General features: G+C 32.6%; 1 protein-coding gene and 1 long non-coding RNA gene across 3 annotated transcripts in view; one reads left to right on the plus strand and one right to left on the minus strand.

Annotated features, from left to right (window-relative positions):
• Nucleotides 1-13939, plus strand: part of LOC134720909 (uncharacterized) — a 45973-nt gene extending 32034 nt beyond the window's left edge. The window contains exons 2-3 of one of the 2 annotated variants that reach the window (XM_063583472.1): nucleotides 5057-5110; nucleotides 9086-13939. In XM_063583472.1, the coding sequence (XP_063439542.1) occupies nucleotides 5090-5110; nucleotides 9086-10963 (1899 nt within the window). In that variant the 5' untranslated portion in view covers nucleotides 5057-5089 and the 3' untranslated portion in view covers nucleotides 10964-13939. The remainder of the gene's footprint in view (nucleotides 1-5056; nucleotides 5111-9085) is intronic. The other variant, XM_063583473.1, reaches the window with a different exon arrangement.
• Nucleotides 2009-4653, minus strand: LOC134720908 (uncharacterized). Its single transcript, XR_010107814.1, has 3 exons — nucleotides 4140-4653; nucleotides 3319-3387; nucleotides 2009-2555 (listed from the first exon to the last, which is right to left on the minus strand). It is a non-coding gene; the product is annotated as an uncharacterized LOC134720908 (long non-coding RNA).
• Nucleotides 13940-14202: the final 263 nt, after the last annotated feature.

Below are 14202 nucleotides of genomic sequence, written 5' to 3' on the forward strand. Positions count from 1 at the left end.
TCCATCAAATATTTGTATACATTTTAGCTCACCTGGCCCGTTGTCGTTAATTTTTACTAAAATCTTCTCTGAAACTACTAGGCCAAACTTTGCCACAATTATCGGACTCGACCCAGAACTTCCTAATTATTGGCAATATTAATTACTTGGGAAACAAAAGGGCCTGGAGTAGAGTAATTTTTAATCTACACCTTTGTACTATATTAGTTGTATATAAAGTTAAATTCTTTGATTGGTTGTTTTTACGTGATGACGGCTGACAAATTGGACCTCGTAATTTTAGTATTATAGATGTATAAGACTATATAACAAATCAAATGAAATATAGGGGAAGTCCCTGTGGTCACCCTACCCCTCATGTGAAGAACTTTGAAACAGTTGAGATCCCAAACTCGAAATTAAATGAAATATAGGGGGAGTCCCTGCAGTCACCTGATTGAGAAATTGGAAACAGTCGAGATCCCCACCTTTAAAATTATAAATTAAACCATATATATTCATTTATGAGAACTAATCAAATGAAATATAGGGAGAGCACTTAGGGTCACCTTACCCACTCCTGTTTGATAACTTAGAAACAGATGAGATCCCCACTGCTCAACCATATATATTCATGTCTCCAGACTCCCCACCCCTCCTGTGTGAAAACTTGATAACGGTCGAGATCCCCACCCATAAACCATATATATTCATGTATGGGACAATATAAAAAATCAAATGAAAAATAGGTGTAGTCATCCCACACCCTCTTGTGTGTGTTTTGAGAACTTGTAAAAGATTGAGATACCAACGCCTAAACCATATTCATTTCTGTTTTTCATTTCAAAAAGATTGAATGACATACAAGGTCAATCTCATAGGCGACACATATGCATATCACTTTGCTAGACCCTAACACCTGTCATTTTATTCCAAAATTAGACATCATGGACTTGGGGTGAAGGTGGGTGTCATTTACATTTACTATGGCCAGGTCAGTCAGACCTCATCATTGATCCCTGTAGTAGTAAACATTTGTCTGATTTGTGTCTCGTAACTTTTGTACTGTACAACACAAACTCAGTTTCCTAACCAGGGAAGCAAGTTTATTCATACTTTTACAGGCTCGTACTAAAGTCAACTTGAACTACTAACAGTCAACTAGCCAATATAGGAAAAGTGTACTGACATAAGTAGTCTCTAAACACACTTACTCCAAATGGAGTTTTCGTTAGTAGAAGCCATATTAACTATGTGTATCAGTGAGAAAAATGTAAAAGCATAAAAATATAGTATATATACCAATACACATAATTAACAGCACCTGGTGATGTTTTATAGCCTGACCGGTTTCGGTCCATAAAGGACCTTCGTCAGAGGCAGAATGGTGGATTAATGTTTGCACCCTATTTATATAGATATGGTAACCAGTGGTTGAGTTAACCTGCGGTTGAGTTAACCGGTGAAAAATCCCAGTGGGATTTTCCATGGGTACAATTATCTATATTTAGCTAATGTTCATGTTACAGTTAACTTTTTGACATGTTACGGTAAACATTTTGACATGTTACGGTAAACTTTTGACATGTTACGGTAAACATTTTGACATGTTACGGTAAACATTTTTACACTATACAGTAAACATGTGACCTGATGATATAACCATATTTGGGCTTTAGCATTGGATAAAGGGTGTTGTAATGATTTAAGAAGTACATGGTTATCATTTAGTCTTGATCTTTGGCTTATGATACACCTAAATATCAAGTCTTGAAATAGTACTTCCTAGCTAGTAGTCATGCAGTCTTGACCTCAGGCTAATGATACACCTGTATATCAAGTCTTGAAATAGTAATTCATGGTAGTCATGCAGTCTGGATCTTTGGCTTATGATTCACCGAAATATCAAGTCTAATAATAGTATTTCATGGTAGGCATGCAGTCTTGACGTTTTAGCTTGTTATACACCAAAACATCAAGTCATAACTATATTTAACAGTCAACTAATATGAATAAGTATGCTCAACTGGGGCAATATGCGCAATTGTTATTCCATAGGCCGTAATGGTAACGTTTTCTTCTGTTGCTCAGCCCATATCGTAAACTTGTATATGTATGATGGCTTGTTTCGAAGCTGAGACATTTTTACATATGTGGTTAAATTTTCGGGGTACGAAGTGTGATTCATTTTTCCGTAATTTAGCAAACCCCGAGTATCCTTTTGCGATGTCGCTCCTCATAGTAAAAAATCCCAATTTTAACACAATAAGTTCTTTGAAATTTTAATACTTTGAACACATTTCATAGCTCCATGGTTTTTACACATTTATTCTGTGTTCCCTTATTTTCTAAATTAACACTAATGGTTCAGCTCAGTTATTTGTTTATCATAGAAATGTGTCAAATATCACTACACAGAGATTTTTTGTTTACACGTGACTTTTGTGTTCCTCATTTCAAGGCGCATTAGGGGTATTGTCCCATATTGAAATCCATAGTTCTGATTTTTCCAAATATTTTGAGGTGATCTTCATCGGTATGACATTCTGAATAAATCTGTGTATTTTTGTCCATTTCTGAAAAAAAATAAAGTCATTTCAGCACTATATGGCAATGACACTTTTATCGCTATATTCATTTATTTTTAATACAACGTGCATGTATAATTAATTTCTTCCAGTATACCTTTACTAGTCAAAACAAGGACAAAACTTCTGATGATAACCTTAAATAACAATACACAGACCCTATTAAAGCATTCTATAACATTTTCTTGTGTCTTAAAGTGCATTTTGACAGAGAAATTATGCAAAAATGTAGATTTCATAAAAAAAAAACCAGCAAAATAACTATTCTTACTAGTGGACATCTGGTATATAATGCTGTGGAAACCCCTCAAAACTACTGGGAAAGTCATTCTTATCATGTAATTAGAATGCAATGAAGTGCAAATTTTCAAAACTTGTCCATTCACATAATTCTATTTGAGAAAAAAAGGCTTTTTACATGTATTTCAGTGAAAACCCTTTATCAGTGAGAAATCCACATGAGGTATTAAAGGAAACATTGTGACATCACACATATTATGGCGTCATTAAATAATGACAGATCAAAATAGTGCTAAATAGAGTTTGCAGTGTTACATGAGAATCAGTTGACGCAAGATTTAACTCGAAATGTTGAGTCGAAAAGACCAGTAACCAAGCCTTTTCATTTAATAGCAAGACCATAGCAACAGTTTTCATATAAGCATATTTTTAACATACCGACTGTAATTTCATTTGCACAAATACCATAAATAAATAATTTAGAGCTTACCTAATAAATCAAAATGCTTACCAGTTATTCAGGACTTTTTAAAACCTTTAGTTTGTCATCTCATATTTAAAAGTAATGATATGTCTGGAACTGAAATAAGACAAAAAAAATTAACTCAAACTGTGTTATCATTTAATTTAAATACATAAGTATTATTGAGAGAGAAAAATCTAATTCTTGAAAATTTTATCACAAAGAAAGAAAAATGCTTCTCCCTTGTGGCTTAGCCACCTTCATTTAAACTGTTTATATTAGAAGCAATGAGTAGTAGCTAACTAGCTTAATACATGTACGGTAGTTGAATAGCAATATTGTGTTCAAGAAGGTTTGACCCTCCCCCTTTTTCACTGAGAAATGACAATATCTTGTGTTTTGCTCGTGTGCATTAACAATAGTAATTCGTGATTTTCTTAATACATGTACATGGTTTTTTTCTGTTTATTTGCATATGATATCTACTGACCAGGGTCAAATCATTGGATAAAAGCACATGTATGATGTATCTCACTTTACTCGTGTGAAGTGTGTTATCTCCCTTGATTATAAGCTATTCCTGTAGACCAGAGTGATAATTGCATAATAAAGACTATATTGTGCCATGTTTACTTACAATTTATTTATATTACATGTAAGTTTTTTCTTGTCTTTTTCAATTGAATAAACAATTCATTTCGGATCTCTCGGGGGTAAACAAAGTTATGACTGTGCCTAAAAAAAGTGTTCAGCCCCGTGCCAGTAATGCATTTAAAAGTGAAAATTTTATTGAATTTTTGCTGTTCTTTATCAATAATATTTATCTGAAATCATTTATGATAACTAGGTATAAATAAAAAACTACTAACCATCATTTTAACAATTTTCTGTGGTGTACAAGGTGAAATTAGCTTAAGACATCTCTGGATTCTTTCTCACAAGATGGGGCAATATGCGCAATTGTTATTCCATAGGCCGTAATGGTAACGTTTTCTTCTGTTGCTCAGCCCATATCGTAAACTTGTATATGTATGATGGCTTGTTTCGAAGCTGAGACATTTTTACATATGTGGTTAAATTTTCGGGGTACGAAGTGTGATTCATTTTTCCGTAATTTAGCAAACCCCGAGTATCCTTTTGCGATGTCGCTCCTCATAGTAAAAAATCCCAATTTTAACACAATAAGTTCTTTGAAATTTTAATACTTTGAACACATTTCATAGCTCCATGGTTTTTACACATTTATTCTGTGTTCCCTTATTTTCTAAATTAACACTAATGGTTCAGCTCAGTTATTTGTTTATCATAGAAATGTGTCAAATATCACTACACAGAGATTTTTTGTTTACACGTGACTTTTGTGTTCCTCATTTCAAGGCGCATTAGGGGTATTGTCCCAACTAGAAGAACTGCAATCATTGCAAATTTTTACTACTGCTGACTCATGAAAGACTCATGACCGTTCTTGGTCATGTGCGTTGCTATTGAAAACCTTGATAAATTATGATTTTTTGCCTCAATGTGTAAATCATTAAATGAACATAAATGCACAATTATATATGAATGTTTAATGTTTGTTCTTTTTAATCTTTAAAAAAAAGTTGAAGCAACATTGCCACAGTCATGACAGTGTCATAATTATGTTTGCTTGGTTTTTGGTTAACTGCCTAAAGTGCTTACAGCGCTTTGATTAATTTACAGTAGTATACATATGATTTGATTATTTTGATTAGATCAATCTTATACATGTTATAGGAAATATTGTCAATATATTTTATTCTTTTAGGAAAGCAACATGCTTAGCTGGAAATAAGGTACAATGGAAGTCAAACATGTAAAAGTAAGTGATACTTAGTATAAACATATAATCCCTTTCCACTTTGCGGGTGCAAGTGCTGCCTTGTAGCAGCATTAGCCTGTTTTTTTTATATGAGAAATATTTTGGTCATATAGTGGTATCACAGAGTCTTCAGCTTCAGCGCTGTCTGATATCAGATGGTTTTCAGATAATAACTTTAGTATTAGTTAATAAAAATTGATAAAATTTTAGAACAATTTTTTTAACCACAAAAGGAAAATTGGGATTGATTTTGGGGGTTATGGTCCCTAGTTGTCGAGCCTGCAACTTTTGTTGCAGAAAGCTCAACATAGGGATAGTGATCCAGGGCGGCATTAGCGAACTTCTTAAAAGCTTTGTATTTTAGAAGGTAGAAGAGGATGGTTCATTCTTTGTATATAGATGCCTCATGTTACGAAGTTTCTGTCAGTCTCATGTCCAATGTCCTTGACCTCATTTTCATGGTTCAGGGACCACTTGAAAAAAAACTTCAGATTTTTGTAATGTTGAATTCTCTCTTATTATAAGTAATAGGATAACTATATTTGGTATATGTGTACCTTGCAAGGTCCTCATCCCCGTCAGACAGTTTTCACTTGACCTCGACCTCATTTCATGGGTCAGTGAACAAGGTTAAGTTTTGGTGGTCAAGTCCATATTTCAAATACTATAAGCAATAGGGCTAGTATATTTGGTGTATTGTAGGATTGTAAGGTGTACATGTCCAACTGGCAGGTGTCATCTGACCTTGACCTCATTTTCATGGTTCAGTGGTTATAGTTAAGTTTTTGTGTGTTGGTCTGTTTTTCTCATACTTTATGCAATAGGTCTAATACTATATTTGTTGTATGGAATGATTGTAAGGTGTACATGTCAAGCAGGCAGATGTCATCTGACCTTGACCTCATTTTCATGGGTCAGTAGTTAAAAGTTAAGTTTTTAAGTATTGGTCTTTTTATCTTATATTATTTGCCAAAGGTCAACTATATTTGGTGTGGAAATATATTATGAACTTTATGTCAGTCCCGAAGGTTTTATTTGACCATGACCTCAATTTCAAGGTTCATTGCACAATGTTAAGTTTTTGTGTTTTGGTCTATTTTCCTTAAACTATAAGGTCAACTATATTTGTTGTATGGAAGCATTGTTAGCTGTACATGTCTGTCTGGCATGGTTCATCTTACCTTGACCTCATTTTCATGGTTCATTGGCCTTTGTTTAGCTTCACATGTATCTTGGTTAATGTAAAGTTAATGTGAAAGTTGTAATAAAACTTTATATTTAGGACTATCAACATAATATCGATGATTAGTAAAGAAGGCGACACATCTCAGTGTGTGCACTCTTGTTTTTAGAAATGAGGGGCCCAAATACACATTTTTATAAGACAGCAAAAAGTATATTGGTAAGACGTTGGGGTTGTTGTCGTTGTCTTTGGAAGACCCATTGGTTTTAGCACTATAGTTTTAGTTTAAGTTAATAGAAATCTATGAAATTTAAACACAAGGTTTTATAATTATAATGTTATCCTTATTATACATGATTTCCATAGCATCAGTAAATACAGGTGAGCGACACAGGCTCATTAGAACCTCTAGTTTTAAGTTACTGTTAATTAATATAGATTTTAACCATGACTGAATAACATTTTATAATTTAATTTTTTATGATGTTTATTTAGATGAGTAGTTATTATTGCAAACTCCCTTGAAAATTTGAATAAAGGAAAGAAAGAGGGTTTGAATAAGAATATTGGGTGGGGGTACAATTTGCTGTTCATAAGTCGGTTAACAATGGTTATACAGTTACAACTATAAAAAGGTTTGAACATGGGGAATTGGCAAGTTCTCCTTGTATTACATGTTCTTGGTTACAAATTGATTTAGATTTTGTTAAACGACCTCAAAATTTGGAAAACAAATTCGCCGTATATTACTATCACGTTGGCGTCGGCGTCCAAATACTTTTAGTTTTCGCACTCTAACTTTAGTAAAAGAGAATAGAAATCTATGAAATTTTAACACAAGGTTTATGACCACAAAAGGAAGGTTGGTATTGATTTTGGAAGTTTTGGTCCCAACATTTTAGGAATTATGGGCCAAAAAGAGCCCAAATAAGCAATTTCTTGGTTTTCGCACTATAACTTTAGTTTTAGTTAATAGAAATCTATGAATTTTTTTACACAAGGTTTATGACCACAAAAGAAAGGTTGGGATTGATTTTGGGAGTTTTGGTTTCAACAGTTTAGGAATTAGGGGCCAAAAAAGGGCCCAAATAAGCATTATTCTTGGTTTTGGCACAATACCTTTAGTTTAAGTCAATAGAAATAAATGAAATTTAAATACAAGGTTCATGACCACAAAAGGAAGGGTGGTATTGATTTTGGGAGTTTAGGTCCCAACAGTTTAGGAATTAGGGGCCAAAAAGGGACCCAAATAAGCATTTTTCTTGGTTTTTGCACCATAACTTCAGTTTAAGTCAATAGAAATCAATGAAATTTAAACACAATGTTTATGACCACAAAAGGAAGGTTGGTATTGATTTTGGGAGTTGAGGTCCCAACAGTTTAGGAATTCAGGGGCCAAAAAGGGACTCAAATAACCATTTTTCTTGGTTTTAGCACCATAAAGTTAGTATAAGTAAATAGAAATCTATGAAATTTAAACACAAGGTTTATGACCATAAAAGGAAGGTTCGTATTGATTTTGGGAGTTTTGGTCCCAACAGTTTAGGAATAAGGGGCCCAAAGGGTCCAAAATTAAACTTTGTTTGATTTAATCCAAATTGAATAATTGGGGTTCTTTAATATGTTGAATCTAACTGTGTATGTAGATTTTTAACTTTTGGTCCTGTTTTCAAATTAGTCTACATTAAGGTCCAAAGGGTCCAAAATTAAACTTAGTTTGATATTGACAAAAAATGAATCGGTTGGGTTCTTTGATATGCTGAATCTAAAAATGTACTTAAATTCTTGATTATTGGCCCAGTTTTCAAGTTGGTCCAAATCAGGATCTAAAATTATTATATTAAGTATTGTGCAATAGCAAGTCTTTTCAATTGCATAGTATTGCGCAATGGCAAGAAATATCTAATTGCACAATATTGTGAAACAGCCAATTTTTTTTTAATTAGAGTTATCTTTCTTTGTCCAGAATAGTAAGCAAGAAATATCTAATTGCTCAATATTGTGCAATAGCAAGAATTTTTTTAATTGGAGTTATCTTTCTTTGTCCAGAATCAACTTAAATCTTTGTGATATATACAATAATATATACAATGTATATTCACTTTTTACTACCAACTGATAAATTAAAATAATCTTTACCATTCAGTGATAACAAGCAGTTTTTTTACATCCCAATATTTTATGATGTATTTAAATGAGTAGTGATTTTTGCAAACTCCATTAGAAATTTTAATTGAGATTAGTTTTGGAATAAGGGAAAGGGGGATATGATTAAAAAAATTGGGTTCAATTTTTCTCATTTGAAATTTCATAAATAAAAAGAAAATTTCTTCAAACATTTTTTTGAGAGGATTAATATTCAACAGCATAGTGAATTGCTCTAAGAGAAAACAAAAAAATTAAGTTCATTAGAACACATTCAGTCTGTGTCAGAAACCTATGCTGTGTCAACTATTTAATCACAATCCAAATTTAGAGCTGAATCCAGCTTGAATGTTGTGTCCATACTTGCCCCAACTGTTCAGGGTTCAACCTCTGTGGCCGTATAAAGCTACGCCCTGCGGAGCATCTGGTTTAAATTTCAATGTTGATAACATACTTTTTCATCATGAAGATTTTTGGTAATTTAAATCATTAAAGTGGCTGTGGTAAAAAATAGATTAGGATTTTTGTAAAAAAATAAGGTGACTACTGACCACATTTCACTTTTTCCATGACAGTTGTTAAGCTGCATCATAGGTCATACAAATGATATGTGCATTCTCTTATAATTTGTTTCATTTCTCTTTCAGGAATTAGACACCAGTATTTGGGATGTACCACACTCTCAAATGGTATCACCACACATTGGAAACTTCATGAATATTGCTAGGTATAATAGTGCAAATTACTATTTTGCACAAACAAGATTTCATGATTACTTTTATGAATTTCTAGAAAAAAAAATAGACACATTACATGGTTTAGATGAAAACTGTATAGTTGGTGTGCAGGGCATTGGAAAATCATCTACTTTAGTTTATTATGTTCTATCGTGCATTAAAAAAGGTAACAAAAACATCCATTATATTGACTTAAACTTAGTGAAAGGGGAAACACAGATGAACAGGTTGAAAAAGTATGCTGAGGAAATGAATTATTCGGGTGTGTTAATACTTGATCATGTCACTCTGTTTAACAGAAGTATTGTAGCAGATGTTGAATCTCTGGTACCTATGAGAAGAATAATATATGTAGAAACAGGATTCTCAGCAAGTGCAAAAAGGAGCAAGTTTGGATACTTAATTGGTAAAGAGTGGGAGTTAACTCGTGATGAGTTCAAAATTATATGGATGGAATCGTTAAAAAAGGCTAAGTATACAGCACACTTAGAAAACCAAGAGGGTTTTATTACGGAGCTGTATGATACTTGTAAGGACAAATTTATTTGTACACCCCGTTTACTGCATAGAGTGCATGTATTTTTTGTTATTGATGGTGATCAATATAGTAAAGTTGAAGAAGAAGGAAAGGATGTAGATTTTTTTGTCATGAGATATAGATCTTGTTTAAGACGAGACATTTCAGAATTTGAATTGAAACTATTAGAAGTCATGGAATGCGGAACACCAAGAGATAAGCATCAATGTAGTGAATTTTCACTGCATACAAAGATCCTATTAAATCAGGTAAAAGCAACTGGAGATATTCTATTAAATCTTGAGCAGTATGACATGTTTAATATTCCTGTCAATATATTTCATTGTAAATACTGCATAGTAAAAGAAAAGGATATTGAAATGGACCCAAGATTTTTGGAAATGGGTTTACAAAAGGGAGATAAATATGTAACAGTATCCCTTATAACACCAAAGCTTTTAAAGCATTGGGAGAAGGTGTTCCCCTTTAATGTTCATGCTATTTTTGACAACAAGGATGGAATGGATGTTGAAAATGTATTAGATATTTGCTTTCAGTCTGGAGGAATAAGGAAAGAAGTAGAGAATGAACTTGTTCGTTTACAATATCAGTTGAGGACACTGATTGTTCCAGGTGATATAAAGGATTTAACCTCTGAAACACACTGTAAGGTATCAGCTGTATCAGCTAGATGTGTTTTACCTCAGTGCAATTCTGTTCTAATTACACACCTTGAAGAGATAACTTACATAAATCCTACCTTATCTCATCTTGAAAATATTTCTGCCAAATTAAAATTTCATGGTCATGACAGAAATGTTGAAAAATTAGCATACTTTTTGCAAAAAGAAATTCGTCAGAATAAGGAACGCTGTCTTATTGTTCATCCAGCCATAGATAATATGAAAGGTTTTGATTATGTAGTGTACATGTGTACAGATACAGGAAGTAATGTTGGAGGAAAAAAAGCAAAGAAACCTAAACAACAGGGCATGCCAATACTACATTTAGTGCAAGTTGCAACAGGTGCCACACACACCGGCAGATCTGTAGGGGAAGCTCTTAAGATATTTAAGAGTGTGATGAATGGTTTTGTACATCTGCATGTTACATTCATAATTGCAAGAAAAGAATGTAGTACTTACTCATTAAATGGAAACATGTCTTTTGAAAATGCATCAGTTGTTAACTTGACCCATCTGGCCATTGGAGAGATGATAGCACAGAGTAAACTATTGAATAGTATTGTTGGCATGGTAAAAAGGTTATAACATGTATAGATAGAAATTGTGTGTCCAGTCCAAGTGTCATATAAGTATCATATTGGGGTTTCCCTCATATCAGTTAGTTTTTGTGCCTTTTAAGCTCACCTGGCCCGAAGGCATCTTGGCATCCGCCGTCTGTCGTTGTTAACTTTACAAAATCTTCTCCTGAAACTACTGGGCCAAATTTTACCAAACTTGGCCACAATCATCATTGTAGTATCTAGTTTGAAAAATGTGTGCGGGACCCAGTTATCCAACCAAGATGGCTGCCATGGCTAAAAATAGAACAAAGGGGTAAAATGTAGATTTTGGCTTACATCTCTGAAACTAAAGCATTTAGAGCAAATCTGTTGCACATAGAACATGTAGTCCAAGGTGAGTTTCTTTTGTTTCTGAATCCAAGACTTTTGGATGCTAATAATGTGGTGTCATAGGCTATTTGTATGAAGCTTTAGATTTCAGATGCTAGAGCACCTGGATGCTTCATTTCCTGTATACAAATGACATATATTAGACAGTGCCTGTCTGACATATTCCCATTGTCATTAACCTCATTTTCATGGTGAAAGAAACTATGGGTTTTAAGCTGCCGCCATGGATGGAGGGGGCATTAACTTTTAGCTTTCAATGTTTCTCTGTCGGAACCTCTGTCCATCCATATCTTGAAATTGGTGTCCATTCTCGAACTTCTGCCTCAAACAAATGTTATGAAAGTTATACACACTTCTTATTACCACAAAACAAAATGTGCTAATTGGTGACATCACTTTCTTTAGTTATGTCCCTTTATGATTTTATATGCTAACAAGGGCATTATCTGTGTCCATTTATCTGTGTCCAATGACATTCCCCATTTATAAGTTTATGTAAGTTTACTGTTTATTATGAAAACTAGAAGTAGACTCATGTCTGTCTCCTAACCCAACTCTTCTTTCATAACTCAATGAATGTACATTTATCAGAACTTTACTATGTAAGCAATTAAATATACATTAAGGACATTAAGTGCATAAATTGATTGTGAGGTCACATCACCATGTATATATGAGACTAGTATATTTTGAGAACATTAACCTCAACTTCAAGGTTCGTTGGTCCACATGGTCCAGATCAATGTCTGAGTTTTTGTCTTAATTTAAATCCAAAAAATATAAGAAATAAATCAACTATACATGTATTCAATGAATGCATAGTTGTAAGGTGTACTTGTCTCTCTAGCAGTGCTATTCTTACCTTGACCTCATTAGTCAGTTTACATTTCATGGTTTGGACTGTTTCTAAGATATTATAGAGCAAGTTTCTGTCTGATGGTTTGACAAAAACTCATAGCATTACAAGTTTTCATTTTGATCTAACTATTTTGTGTATTTGTGTACTTACAAAAATGCTATGTATTAAGTCCAAATTTGCTGTGTTAGACTTACTATAAAAAAATATAGCTCTCACCCTCTAAACAACTTTGTATTTTCCATCCTTACTTAAATATTAACATGGGTTGCAATTAAAAAAATATTTGAATCATTTTATATTTGTATAAATTATATATAATATATGCGATATTTACTTTAACAAATGAATAACAAATAATTATTAGATTGATCATTTTGCTCAATTATCTATGGTGGCAAGTTAGTGACATCCACTTGTTAAGAAAGCCAGAAAATTTAAAATGGTATTTTCATTATAAAGTCCACTTGACAAGATAATGTTCATGCTAAGTTGACATTCAATATGAAAATACAAGGTACGATAAGACCTTTTTTTGGTACCCCTTATTTCCCCATTTTTCAAATTCTGTTATTGAAAGCTACTTTTTATGTTAAAATATTCCCTAATGCCTGAAGTTTGTTAGGATGAACTTCAAAATCACAAATTTTTAGCAAACGGTTGAGGTGAGTATCTGTTGTTATTCAAATATTGTAATTATTATTCCTTTTTCAGGTGTTTTGTACAACAAATTTTTAGTTTTTAGGTGTCTGCGCCAATGTGATCTAGGAATTTTTTAATTCCAATGTCATTAGTAAAGTTTTTACCGTCTAAATTGTCGTAATTTTCTCTGAGACATGTAGGCGCAACCTATTAAATTTAAAGAGCCAATGACCCAAAAATCGTATTTTTTCCTTCTCTGTGGCGTTTTGGTACCCCACTCACCTCAGCCATTTTTCTGAAATTCATGGTTTTGAAGTTCAGCCATAGAAACTTCAAACCTTACATGCCTTAGCGAATATTTAAATGTGATAAGTAGCTTTCCAAGGGCGTATTGCATTTCCGCTAATTTTTCAAAGTCCCAATACTATGTTTCCGCAAATTCAAAGTATACGTTTCTGCAATTTGTATTTATTACTTTTCCGTAAATTTACCTGGTAAATTATAAAATATTTGAATATATATTGACTTGAAAAATGTTGCTATGTCATTATACAGAGACAGGCTAAAACAGTTTCTAAAATTACCTGAATGTAGATTATAAATTCACGAGACATTAAGACAAATAGATTTGAACACTAACAAATCTGAAACTTATTTTCACTCATAATTAGTCAATGATTTTTATTCAGGAATCGTTATACTTTCATGTTTCACCAACTTGGTATGACTGTCATGAAATGACTGATATTTTCATAGATGGCACATTTAAATCCTGTCCGAAATTCTTCTGCCAACTCAGTTTATTCGATACATGGATGTAAAATCAAATGGTTGCAGCCTTATCTTGACAATTTCAACAAAATTGCACTTCATAGCATTATTTTGACTTTAAAAGAAAATACAAGATAATTATGTTGACTTATTATTAAAATTATCACAACAATTATCTTGTTATGTCAACTTAATTTTGAAATAAAATGTCAACTTAGCTTGATAATTACCTTTCATCTTGACAAGTCAATGTCACTTACATGCCATCCTAATTAAACAATGGCACAATTGTATTTATTTTAAATTTTTAAATTTTATTTATATAAAAATGCACACACTATTTTATTTTAATCAGAACCTCAGACTGATTTTTTATGAATCAATACAAGATCATGTATATATCATTTTTTCAAATATATTTTGTAGTAATTTGTACAGTTTGAAATAAATTTATTAGATATTTCATTATGTTGTTATTATAAATTGGCTTTTATTGTTACCAAAGTTGCAATATAAAACCATGAATATTCAATAGACAATGATTGATAGAGGAGAGCCATGAAAAAGACAACTAAAAGACCAACAACACTCTGTAATTGATGTAA

The sequence above is a fragment of the Mytilus trossulus genome, chromosome 6, assembly GCF_036588685.1.
Source record: "Mytilus trossulus isolate FHL-02 chromosome 6, PNRI_Mtr1.1.1.hap1, whole genome shotgun sequence".
Taxonomy (NCBI): domain Eukaryota; kingdom Metazoa; phylum Mollusca; class Bivalvia; order Mytilida; family Mytilidae; genus Mytilus; species Mytilus trossulus.